Here is a 13,658-nt window from a genome sequence, read left to right on the forward strand (position 1 = left end):
TAGACCCATAAGGATTACAGCTGAAAAATGAAATGAGACAGAAAAGAGTCAGATACGCTCCTACTCAGTACAGTGTCGACACTGTACGGCGTAGGAGCGTACCCGACTCTTTTCTGTCTACCAGATTGTTTCATCGTTATGGTTCTACTCAAGCGGGCTGAATTCTTTTTAGGACCCCTGAGGAAGGCGTGTGTTTTCGAAACATGGACCATGTCGGGTCCCGGTTTTCAACACAATTGGACCATATTTTGGATACAAACTGTTCATTGGTCTATGAATTGCAATTAAAGTTTTGTTTTTTTAATTTAAAGTCTTGGTATCTTGTACATTATTGCTGCAGTTCTTTTTTTGTTTGTTGCTTGACATTTTACTGCAGTCCCGTTGGATTTTTTGCTTATGTTTTATTTATATGCAACCATGCTTTGCTTGCTATGCACTGAAGAATTTTTAAATGGCAGCCTGTATGTCAAGCTACAGTATAAGGGAAGAAACTGCTGTGAGGATTCTCTCAAGCTCAAGAGCATTTTAAATTATCTTAAGCACCAAATTCTGTTTGAACTATGTAGCTCTATACATAGGAACCAACTTTTCAAAATGACTAGGAGTAAACCCATTTGAAATGACCCCTTCCTGAACACAGTCCATGAGTTTGCTCAATATTGGGGGTGCACAAGCACCCACAAAACTGACTCCTATGGCTCCATACCACAAGCTGACCTAGCAAATTTTGCATCCAGTAAAAGAAATGGTACATTCAAGGAAGGGAAAAAAAACACACTCGTTCATTGGTCTGTGTGAGAAAACAAAAATTAAAATAAATAAATGATAAAGATGACAGAAAAGTACTTTTGTTTTCAGCAAGCAAATACTGCAATAGTGTATAAATAGTGAGAGATGTATTTACAAACAGCAGGACAGTGCTGATTCTTTCCTAAATCCCAAGCCAAAAACTGAGGTGACTACACCTGGCTGTTTCCTCCATTTGTACCCCCTCCTACTCCACCATCCATGCCTTCTGTGGACTGGGAGGAAGGAGGACGGGAGCTTCTTGAACGAGGCTGACTGGTCATTCCTAGCGGGGTACCCAAGCGATTACTCATTTGGGAGGTCGTATCATCTGACTCCCAACGCTCCAGCTCTTCTCTCACTAGACGCTCCATTTGTTCCCTGTGGATTTCATTGTCATGTCCAAGCCTTTCATCCTGTGCAACAGAGAGGACCTAGCTTTAGAGGCAATGTCATCTTGATTGCACTCATTCCATTTTGAGATTATATATACATTCAGTGGAAAACAGCAGTTAGATAATCATCCTTTCAAATTGCTGCTCCCTGCCATCTTATGGGTCCAGAGGTATACAAAAATGTGTATTTTCATGATAGGAGAAACTGATACGTATTGTCCCTCTAATAAAATGTTTTTCAAGCACAAAACCAAAATATTATAATAAATTTTAAAAGATCTGGGGGCCATTGACAACTTATTGTAATGAATAGACACCATTTTCTAGTGAAAGTATATTTGCAAATGGGGGGAGGAGGGTGGTTTATAGTTTTGACTTTAAAAACTCTACAAACCAATGCCCCGGCATTTATAGACAGACTCTTGATCCCTTATGATCCCCCTAGAGCCTTAAGATCAGCCTCTCAGCATACCCTCAATGTCCCATCCCTGAAGATAATCGGTACTCGTCGCACCCTTATTTTTTCAGTAACCGCTCCTTTGATCTGGAACTCTCTTCCTCTATATTTAAGAGCAGAACGTAACTTGCACAAGTTCAAGAGCGGTTTAAAGTGTTTTCTCTTTAAGGATGCATATAACTGCTAATGAGTTATCTACCTTCTTTAACAATTTTTTAACTGTTTCTCATTCCCATTCCATTAATTCTTAATTATTTTTTAATTTTATTTCCCATCTCCTATTGTATTTTCCTTTTATCTATTCTTTCTATAAAAAATTGTATTTCCGCCCCCTTCTCCTATTGTTTTAAAGGCTTGAGTTTGTCTGTTTAGTCCTGGTTTGTCCAATAATTTAATTATATATGTTTTACAATGCAGACATGCCTGTCTTCCTGTAATTTTTAAATTTTTTGTTAAACGCTTTGTACTGCTGGATAAGCGTTTAATCAAATACTTTGAATAAACAATAAACAATTTACTGTGGGTTTAATCAAAAGAAAAAGAATATTTATATTGTATATTTTTGATTAAATGTTAAAGGAAAGGGGGGTGGGAAGAGAATAAATTTATATATTTGATGTTATATTAGAAAGAAATTCAAGTGATGTATTTAATTTCAAATGTTTTATTATTTGTACACTTGATGTAAGATTAAAAATAAATAAAGAATTTAAAAAAAAAAACAACAACAAAAAAAAAACCCCCAAAATATTTGACCAAATTAAAAAAAAAGTTTGGCTTGGCAGCTCCTTTCTCAACTTTAACTGGCATCTACCCCAGCAGGGGCTAATGCACAATGAGAGTTCAATCCCCTTTTAATTCCTTCTTTCCACTTCCCAGCGACTATACCAAGTGTTGTCTAGTTGAGACATAGACCATGGACCTCTATGTAAATCAGTCAAAAGACAATACTCAAGCTACTCTATAAGTGCTTCTCTTGAGCACCAGCTGGAGCCCCCTCTCCCGGCCTTTGAATGTTGATGCTGCAGCCCATACCAGCCTGAAAAACTAAGCTGAACCAGTCCAAATACTAAACCATGGCCTCTTGCAGGCTGAGACCCTTAAACTTTGTAACTACCATATTTTTTGTTCTACAAGACGCACTTTTTTCCACCCAAAAGTGGGACGAAATATCAATGCGTCTTATGCAGCGAAGATACTTTTTTTTTTTTTAAACACCCCACCCTCACCCCGTTGTACCTTTCTAAAGGCCCGTGCCAAATTCGGCTCTCCCTTGCGTCTGTGAGCGCCGGCTGTCTTCTTGGCTTCCCCCACAGCATCCTCTGGATTCCCCCTTTAAAGTTAATTAGGCTCGCAATGGGCTTCCCGCACCCAGCAGAGATGTGTCTTCCGCGCTGTGACCGCCGTTGAGCCAATTACGGCAGCCTGCAGAGTGAACTTAGCAGGCTGCCATTGGCCTCCAAAGCATGTTGCCTCTGCCGCGGTTCCACCCCTGACGTCAGAGAAGGGGCTGGACCGCGGTAGAGGAAATGTGCTTCGAAGGCCAACAGCCTGCTAGGTTCACTCTGCAGGCTGCCGTAATTGGCTCAGCGGCGGTCACAGCGTCGGAAAACAATCTCTCGACAGAAAAGCAGAGCTGTCTCCCCTGATCTCTTGCCCCAGATAGCGAGCAAGAAGAGCAACTGTTGGGGAGGTGATGAGAGCATGCCAACTTCGGAGCATGCATTCGGACCCGGGCAGAAGCTGCAGCCCTGCACTCTGAGGGCTTCTGCCACCCATCCCAGCACCATCTGGGAGCCTGAGACAACGACCTCGCAGGAAGCAGTGAAGGTAAGGCCCCACCCATTGTGAGGGCCCTGGCAGGACGCTGGACCTGGACACCGGTGGGGGGAGGGGGGAGAGAGACAGAATGGGACCTTGAGGAGGGGCAGGAAACAGACTTAAAGACAGGGCAGATGCTGGACTAGAGGGGGTAGAGAGGGGAGGACTCAAAATGTTAGCAGAAGGAAGATAGAGAGAGGGAGAAACCTGAAACAAAGGGGAGGCAGAAGAGAGGGGGGCAGATGTTGGACTTGGGGTTGTATAGAGGGAAGAGAGAGAGAGAGACTGCAGAGGTGGAAAGATTCTGGACAGGGAGGGAGGAAGGAAGGAGAGAGAAGCAGAGAAAGACCTGGAAGAAAGCAGAACAAATGTTGGACATGGGGGGGGGGGGGAGGTTGGTAAACAGAAGACAGAGAGAGATAGAGACCTGGACCATAAGGGGATGGGGCTGGATTGTGAAAGAAATGTTGGAGGCACAGTCAGAAGGAAGTCCAACCAGAAACTAATTAAATCACCAGACAACAAAGGTAGGAAAAATTATTTTATTTTCAATTTAGTGATTGAAATGTGTCAGTTTTGAGAATTGTGTGTATATGAATAATGAAAGGAAAAAATTGCATTACAATTAGTAGGGGATGGGGGACAGGGTACAGAGCCTGGCAGGGAGTGAGGGAAGGCTGGGTGCAGAGCCTGGTATATGTTAGTACACAATCTGGTTTAGAATTTTTTTTTCTTGTTTTCCTACTCTAAATCTAGGATGAGTCTTATGGAGCGAAAAATACGGTATTTGAATAATTCATAGGGCTGTACATTGATTTAAAATTTTAATCCCAAGATTAATCATATAAAGGCCCCCTTGCACATTTCCTATACTGTACAATGCAAAATACAGACAGCAGAATGAAATTCTCAGAACTGACAAACTGAAAACAAAATCATTTTTCTTACCTTTGCTGTGTGGTGTTTTATTTTTCTAATCATTTTGCTCCTTGTCTCTGGTTCTGCTTTCCTCTGTGTGCTCTGAACTCTGTTTCCAGGGCCTCCTCTTCATTTACTATTTATTTTCTTTACTTTCTTCTACACTCCCTGCCTTATATCTATCTTTCACATCCAACCTTCTATTTTTCTGCCTCCTTCTCAAATCTATCTAGTTTCCAGCTCTTCCCTTTCCCTCCATCCTTGGGCAGCATCACCTTCCTTCTCTTCCGTTCCCTGACATTCATATACAGTTCCCCTCTGTTCATGTCCTCCATCTTTCTTCCATTTCCACCATCTGTCCCTCTCTTTCCCTCACTCATCATTCCTCTAAAGTTTTTGGTGAATATCTTCGTGTTATTACATTTGCAATTTTTCATAAAACATACATTTTATGATGTCTGATTGCATCCTTTCTTAACTATTATGCAATGCCCGACAATGGTTTTAATTCGGTGTTGGCTTTCTGTAAGTGAGATGAGCAATGTTTTCATGGTTCCCTATAGTCTAAAATGCATTTGTATTTCATAATTTATTCATTTCATTTTTACATTGTTTTACCTCTGATGTACACAAGATCACAATCCTGTTTGCTCAGTCTGGGCTTTGTGGTGGATTGTTGAGTTATTTGAAAGGATCTACAATTGGTATGTTTTCTTTAATGTAATTTTATCACATATGTGTAAACTGATAACCTTAGTTACCTCACTCTGCATTCATTCATAGTTATTCATATTTTTTGTTTTATTTATAGCTATTAGTATCATTGATTTTACAGTCATATGTTTAATACATTTTTACTGTCTGTTCTCTTTAAAAATAATATAATTTGTTGATATTATATTGTAATCTTTAATTTTGATATTTATTTATATACTATATATTTTTGTAGATATATGATTGTGATCCCTGAGGTAGGTGCTCCATAACCGAAACACAGATCATCGGATCTCTTCAATTGTCAATAATCACCACTTGCAATTCAACCATTTTGTCCAGTGCATTTTCTACTGTGGATTGACTTGTGTTCCAGATTTTCTACACTCTTGTTTAATTTCTCTCTTTCCCTGCCATCCACGATCAACTCTTTCTCTCTTCTCCAACCATCCAGCATTGCTCCTCTCTTTCTACCCCATCACTATTCGTTCCCAACAGGATTGTGTAAAGCACTTTCTAATACCTCAAATACATGAGTCTATTTTATAGTCAAGAAGCCTACACTAATTTTTTTCTTCAAAATCTACAGGTTCTAACACTAAAAATTAAATGGAAAGCTATATTTAGTACAACTGTTCTGTTCAGTAGTAAACCATAGATTCTAGGTGGCTGGTGAAAAAATATGCTTGAAATTCTGGAAATTTCATACCAATGGAATTCAGAGAAAACCTCTTGCCATGAAAAAGTGGCCAAGTGCACTACCTGAACATGAGAAATAAAGCAAAGCAGTGCGGTTTTAGTATTAAAAAACTGGCTACTTGCCAAAACGATATGGTCTGACTCACATGGAAAAACAGCACGGAGAAAAATCTAGTGGAAATATAGCAAGTTTTATTTTTGATGCAGCAGCTGAGAACTCACAGCAACCTAAAGAATTTGCTTCCAGTACTTTTCTCACCTCTGTCACTCCATCGAGCAATCTACCCAACACATCTCTTCTTTTCAGTTTGGCCCTTTCCATAGTTTCCAGCTTCACAATCACTGCATCTATCTTGGAGACGATGCTGCCAATAGAATGTTCCATACGATCCACACGTCTCACCAGGCTAAGGACAAAAACACACAATTATCGGTCATGGTTTTTCCATTCTTCTGGAGAGAGAATTTTTAACATATTAATGTTCAGTGGTATCTAATGTGTTTGGCAAAATATGTCCTATAAAAAAAGGTCCAGAAAGAATTTCCTGAATATGGGAAGGTTATGTACCTTGCTGATCTTCTTTCTAGGAGATAGGACATCAGTTTTGAACCAGTGGGTTTATGCACCTTCACCCGCGGGGTGTGTGTAGAAAGCCTTATTTGCATTTTTTTGCTCAGCCTCCCTTCTTCATGGGCTGTCCTGTACTCCTCAGTTCATATCAAAGTGGTCAGCCCTGGAGAACACGAGAGAGAGGGATATGGGTATTCTCCCTGGGAAACAAGTTTGTTCTACTCATAACACAACAAATAACAATAACATTAACAATGATGAACACTTTATAACCCATAACAAAGCAGAACACACTAATGGTCACAGGGTTCTATCAGATATCCCCTGTTTTCTTGAGATAGGGGAGCTTCTCTTATCTCAGTTCTTGCTAGAGGCCAAGGGAAGAAGCAAACTTTAGTGCTACAGAAAAGACAGACAGAATGGCAGGCTAGGAATCATCTGAAAGGATGGGTTGCAAGACTGATGTTTCTATCTCCTAGAAAGAAGATTAACAAGATAGGTACATAATCTTCCCCTCTAGTTCAAAAGGAATGTCAGTCTTGAATTAGGGGGCCATATCAAAGCAGTCTCTGGAATCTGGGGGGGTGGGAGGGAAATGAGCCTGCTGACAGCACTGAAGCTCCGAAGGTGGTATCCAATCTTGCCGCTACATCCATTTTGTAAAATTTTGTAAAAATATGGAGAAAGGACCAAATGGCTGCTCTACAAATCTCTTCCATGGACACTGCTTTAGACTCTGCCGAGGAAGTTATGCTCCTAATGGAGTTAGCCTTCAGGGAAGTCAGAGGTATCTTACTGCTCCTGAAATAAGCTGATGAAAAGGCCTTTTGAATCCATTTGGAAATGGTCGCTTTCAAAGCTGGCTAGTGCCTACTAACACAAAAAGATGGTCCAACAACTGAAATTCATTAGTCACTTCTAGGTAATGCAGCAACACTGAGCTCATCTAGCAATTTCATGATCCTGTCCATCTTCTTGAAACCCGTAAGCGTAGACACAGGCAACCGGACCTCCTGGTTGACATGAAAGCTAGACACTACCTTCGGCAAGAAGGATGGTAATGTACGCAGTACTATTTCCATCTTTGATATTCTGAGGAAAAGTTCCCTGCAGGATAGAGTCTCCAGTTCCAATACTCATTGTGCAGATGTGATAGCCAACAAAAATGTTGCTTTCTCAGTGACATCCATTATCAATGCCTTCTCCATTGGCTCATATAGAATTCTGGCTAGAGCTTGCAGGATGAGATTCAGATTCCACTCTGGAGAAGGATAATGTATTGGCAGACACAGACATAATGCTCCCTTCAAAAATCTGGACACATCTGGATGAGAAGCCAATGCTCCTTTGTTGATCCGAGGTCTGAAGCACAAGAGACCCATGAGTTGTACTTTTTTTTTTTTTTTTAATTTTTATTTATAAATTTTCCATTCTTACAATATTTGATTCATATATAATATTATCAATTATTACATATCAAAATTTTATCATTAATAATTCATATTATTTAAAATATAATATGATAAAGATTATACAATAACATATAGAATATAAATCCCTTCCCCTTTTTATATAATATGTTTCCATTAATTAATCAATTCCCACCCCATTCATATATAATTTTTATCATTGTGCTAAGAAACTAATCATTAGAATAATTTGTCAATGGTTGCCAAATTTTCTTGAAATTAGGAAGATTTCCCTGTTGTAACGCTATTATTTTTTCCATTTTATAAATATGACAGACAGAATTCCACCAGAACGTATAATTTAATTTGGTATAATCTTTCCAATTTTGAGTAATTTGTTGCATGGCGACTCCTGTTAATATTAGTAATAGCTTATTATTGTTTGCTGAAATCGGACTCTTAGTTCTCATTGCAGTGCCAAATAATATAGTGTCATATGAGAGTCCTACATGATTTTCTAGTAACTTATTAATTTGGGGCCAAATTGAATTCCAAAATGCGTTTACACAGGGACAGAAAAAGATTAAATGATCTAACGTCCCAATTTCCAATTTACAATGCCAGCATCTATTAGATCTAGTACTATCTATTTTTTGCAGGCGCGTTGGGGTCCAGAACACTCTATGTAATAAAAACAACCATGTTTGATTCATAGATGCTGACCTTGTAGATCTTAATCTCCAGGACCAAAATCGTGGCCATTGAGATTCAGAAATTGTCTGACCAATCTCAATACTCCAAATATCCCTAAGACCTGTTTTCTTTTTTTTATTTAAAAATCCGTATATCAGTTTGTACCATTTTGCGGCTTGGTGACCCAAAAAATCCGTCTGGAAACATAGAACCTGTAGACTATATTGATTATTTAGATTTTTCCATTCAGGGAACCCTTCCTGAATGGCCTGCTTCAATTGCATCCATTTAAAATATTGTGTTTTATTTAATCCAAATTTATTTTGCAATTGTGAAAAACTAAGCAGTGATCCTTCTGATATAACATCATTCAATGTTCTTATTCCTGCATTTATCCATTGTTTCCAGACGATTTTAATTCCGCCAATTCTGATCCTGGAGTTTATCCATATTGATTGATTTAGAGATTTAGCAATAGGTTCTGGTGATAGATTACTGATATATCTCAATGTTTTCCAAGTGTCAAATAAAATTCTGTGGTCTTTGTATCTTTTAGGCATTGTTATAGTTATTAACTGTTCTGGATATAAAGGGAACAGGAGCCGCCATTCTAAATACAGCCAATCTGGTACATTTTCTAAAAGGTCTGGGAGGATCCAATACATACCCTGTCTTAAAATATAGGCTTGATGATACCTATAAAAATTTGGAAAATTTACCCCCCCTTCCATAATTGGTCTTTGTAATGATACTAAAGCGATTCTTGGTCTTTTCCCACACCAAACAAATTTTGTAAGAACATTGTTAAGTTTTTTATAAAATGACCCCTGAAAAAATATTGGACTCATACTCATTTGGTAACAAACCACAGGCAATATCATCATTTTAACTGTTTGAATTCTTCCCCACCAAGAAAGATGTAGTGGATTCCATTGCTCACACATTTCTGTTATTTTTTTCAATAAAAGTTTTTCATTCTCTTTGACTGTATCTTCAATTGTGTTTTTGATCATAATTCCTAAGTATTTTATTCCATCTTCTTTCCAAATAAATGAATATGGGTCAAATAATCCTTTGGTGCAATGAACATTTATTGGGAGAATTTCAGATTTGTTCCAATTAATTTTATATCCAGAAAAAGTACCATATTTTTCTATTAAATTAAGTATACATGGAATAGTATTTTCCGGTTCTCTTAAATATAATAATATATCATCTGCATATGCAGATAATTTAAATTCAAAACTGGTAAATGATATTCCCTTTATCTCCTTAGTTTTGTTTATTGCAATTAATAAAGGTTCTAGGACAATATCAAAAAGTAAAGGAGACAAAGGGCATCCTTGTCTAACTCCCCTATGCAAGTTAAATCTATTTGATAAATTATTGTTAATATATAATCTTGCTCCAGGAGAGCTATACAATGTCTGAATCATTTTAATAAAACCGGATCCTATACCAAACCATTGTAAAGCTTGATATATAAAATTCCATTCCACTCTATCAAAGGCTTTTTCTGCATCTAGAGATATTAAAAAAGCAGGATCATTTATATTTTTTGCTAAATTTAATGAGTGGAATGCTAATCTAGTATTATTTGAAGAATGTCTTTTAGTAATAAATCCTGTTTGATGTACATCAATAATGAAAGGAAGGGCTTTTGCCAATCTTAATGCTAATACTTTAGCCATTAATTTGTTATCCACATTCAATAATGAAATAGGCCTGTAATTTGATACAAGAGTATGATCTTTGTTTGGTTTTGGTAAAACTATAATTATCGATTCTGCCATAGTACCAGAAATATTTTCATTCTTTATTTGATATTGATATAAATTTAACAGATGTGGTAATATGATATTTTGGAAAAATTTATAAAATTCAACAGTATACCCATCTCCACCTGGAGCGGATCCAACTCTAAGAGACTTCAATGCTGTTTCTAACTCTTTTAAAGATATAGGTTCTTCTAGACTTCCTTTTATATGATCTGGAATATTTGGTCCAATATATGAATTTAAAAAATTTAATCCATCTTGTTCTTTATTTTTATAAGAATTGGAAGTATATAATTCTTTATAAAAATCAAGAAATTGTGTTATAATATCTTTTGTGTTGGTATGTGTGTTACCTTGTGTATCTTTGATTGCAATAATCTTAGATTTTCTTTTCTTTACTTTAAGAAAATTTGCTAATAATTTTCCCGCTTTATTTGAATTTCCATAATATTGTACTTGTTTATTGAAAATGTCTTTTCTCACAATTTGAGAAGAAATCTCATTATATTTAACTTTTAATTTTAATATTTCTTGTAATGTTTTATTTTCCCATTTCTCAATTAATTTGTTTTCTAGTAATTTAATTTGTTTTCCTATTTCAATAAATTGTTGTTTTTTTTGTTTATTAATAAATGTTGAGTATGAAATAATATTTCCTCTCATAGTTGCTTTAAAAGCATCCCATAAGATCTCAGCATTAATAGTATCTGATTCATTAAATTGAAAGAATTCTTGCATTTTTATTTTAAAATCTTCAAGAAATTTTGAATCCTCTAATAAATCATTATTAAATCTCCATATTGAATCAAAGTTTTCAACTTCATAATTTTGAAGGTTAATCCACACACCAGCATGATCTGAAATTATAATGGGATCAATTATTGCTTTTAGTACATGCTGCGCTATATTATTAGAAACAAATATATAATCAATTCGTGAAAAAGATTTATGGACCTGAGAACAAAAAGAAAATTCCTGATCATTAAAATGAAGAATTCGCCATATATCTACTAAATCACAAGATAGAATCAAATTATCTAAACCTAATGATTTTATAACTTTACTTGGTTTTTTATCCAATATCGGATCCATTACAGCATTGAAATCCCCTGCTACTATTAAATTAGATGTAGCCAGTGGTAAAAGTAATTGTTGAATTTGTTTAAAAAACTCCATTTGATTCGTATTAGGAGCATATAAATTGAATAAATTCAGGGTTGTATTTCCCAGAACCATTTCGATATGTACCCATCTTCCTAAGGGATCATAATTAATTAATTTAAAATCTGCATTACATTTTTTGTTTATTAGAACAGCCACTCCAGCTTTTTTTTTTAAAGCCGGTGCAAATAAACATTTAGAAATCCAACCTCCAGATAATTTTTTTGATTCAATTTCTGAAAGATGGGTCTCTTGAATGAAGTAAATGTCCGCATTTTGATTTTTAAGGAACGATAATAATTTCTTCTTCTTAATAGGATGATTTAAACCATTGACATTCAGGGAATACATTTTTATGTCCATCTAATTAATAATTATGTTGTAACCAATATTCTATGATAATTTACAAGATTAGTTCCCAGCACATTCAATAAAAATTTATCTCTTATCCCACCCATTATTTTCCCTCCCTCCCCACCCATTATCATATTCTGATTTGGAACACGCATTGGTCATGCAAAACCTAAATCTCCTTTCCCAGGCAACTAATAATTCATTATATCATTCAAAAACATATTTCTAAATTCTATATATTCTTTATACTTCCACCCTTATATCATTGTAAATTATGTCCATTTAATCTATAAAATTTTATAAATTTATTGAGAATTATATATATTTGATTCATAAAATTAAATTCAATATCATGCATATATGTAATGTAATACTCTGAATAAATAAATATATTACAACTATAGCTCTTATTCTCTATATATTCTGTTATTCATCATGTGAATTAAATATATCCATTTTTATAAAAATATTATTATTAATAATAATGCATTTCAATCATTTCTTAGATCATCTTCATAATAAATTAATTTGAATAAATATTTGAATAAAATATACATTTTATATCAATAAATAAATTTTATGATAAATTCATATTTTATTAATTATCTACCAATCAATAACTTAATTTCTTATTTTTATAATAAGTTAATGTGACTGAATAATTGAATTAAATAAAAATCTTATAGTAGACATCTATTTTATTAATTAATCCTGTCAATAATCAAATTATTTTCTTGTATATATTTCATAAAATTATAATTTTCTTACACAGAATTAAAATATTATATTTATAATAAATTAATATATTTCATTTTTATATCTTATTCTCAATATAGCAATAATAAAATTTCCTTTCAATATTTTTAATGATATTTTCATTGTAAATCATTTCATTATTCATTAATCATAATAAATTAATAGGCTATATAATTGAATAAATTCTCTATTTTGATTAAAATGTGTATTTTATATAAATTTTTAAGTAAATAATTCATTTATTTATATTTTAATAATTAAAAAAAAAATTTTTTTTTTTTATATTTTATTATATTTTTTTTTAATATTAATTATTGTGGATGTTAATATTTTATTAATCCATTAATTATTGATTTAATAAAATAATATTATATTATTGCATCCACTATATCAATGAATTATTTTCCAATTAATAACATTTCTTATGTCTTAAAAATTTTTTTTTTTTTTTTTAATAATCTTCTTTATTTTCCCTTTTTTCCATCTTCTTTCTTCTTTCTTCAGCTGAATTATTCTGTTTTTTATGTAAAGATAGGTTCTTTTTGTGACAAAAATTCTTTCAATTTTGCAGGGTCTTGAAAATATATGGATTTATTTCCACTGGATACTCTCATAGTAGATGGATAATATAGTCCATATATGTATCCTTTTTCTTTCAGCTGCTGTCTGTATGTGAGGAATTGTTTTCTTATGTTTGCTGTATATTTAGCAAAATCCGGAACTAAAATCAGTTTTGATCCTTTATAGTTCAAGTTTTTATTTGCTTTTGCCATTTTTAATATTTCTTGAGCTTGTTGATACCTTAAAACCTTGAATATCAAAGGTCTTGGAGCAGCCTGATTTACTGGCTTTCTTGTGGGGATTCTGTGGGCTCTTTCAATTTCTAACGGCCATTTTGAATTGAGCTGAAGCAGTTTAGGTAAAAGATTTTCCAAGAATTGTACAGGATCTCCCCCTTCAATATTTTCAGCCAGCCCCAAAATTCTGATGTTCTTTCTTTTTCCTCGGTTTTCCATGTCCACCATTTGATTTTTTTAAAGCTGCTACTTCTTTTTTATCTTTGTCATATTCCTGTGTGAAGGAATCAAACCTCTCCATTTTTTCTTCCAGCACTGTCATTCTCAGTCTCTCCGTTTGGATCTCTTG

At 34.6% G+C, this 13,658-nt stretch overlaps 1 protein-coding gene across 1 annotated transcript in view; it reads right to left on the bottom strand.

Moving 5' to 3' along the window:
• Positions 1 to 519: 519 nt before the first annotated feature.
• Positions 520 to 13,658, bottom strand: part of PKD2 (polycystin 2, transient receptor potential cation channel) — a 149,107-nt gene continuing 135,968 nt past the window's right edge. The window contains 2 exon segments of the mRNA XM_033959554.1: positions 520 to 1,202; positions 6,050 to 6,197. Coding sequence (XP_033815445.1) covers positions 960 to 1,202; positions 6,050 to 6,197 — 391 coding nt within the window. The 3' untranslated portion in view covers positions 520 to 959.

This window comes from Geotrypetes seraphini, chromosome 1 (genome assembly GCF_902459505.1).
Source record: "Geotrypetes seraphini chromosome 1, aGeoSer1.1, whole genome shotgun sequence".
In the NCBI taxonomy this organism is placed as follows: domain Eukaryota; kingdom Metazoa; phylum Chordata; class Amphibia; order Gymnophiona; family Dermophiidae; genus Geotrypetes; species Geotrypetes seraphini.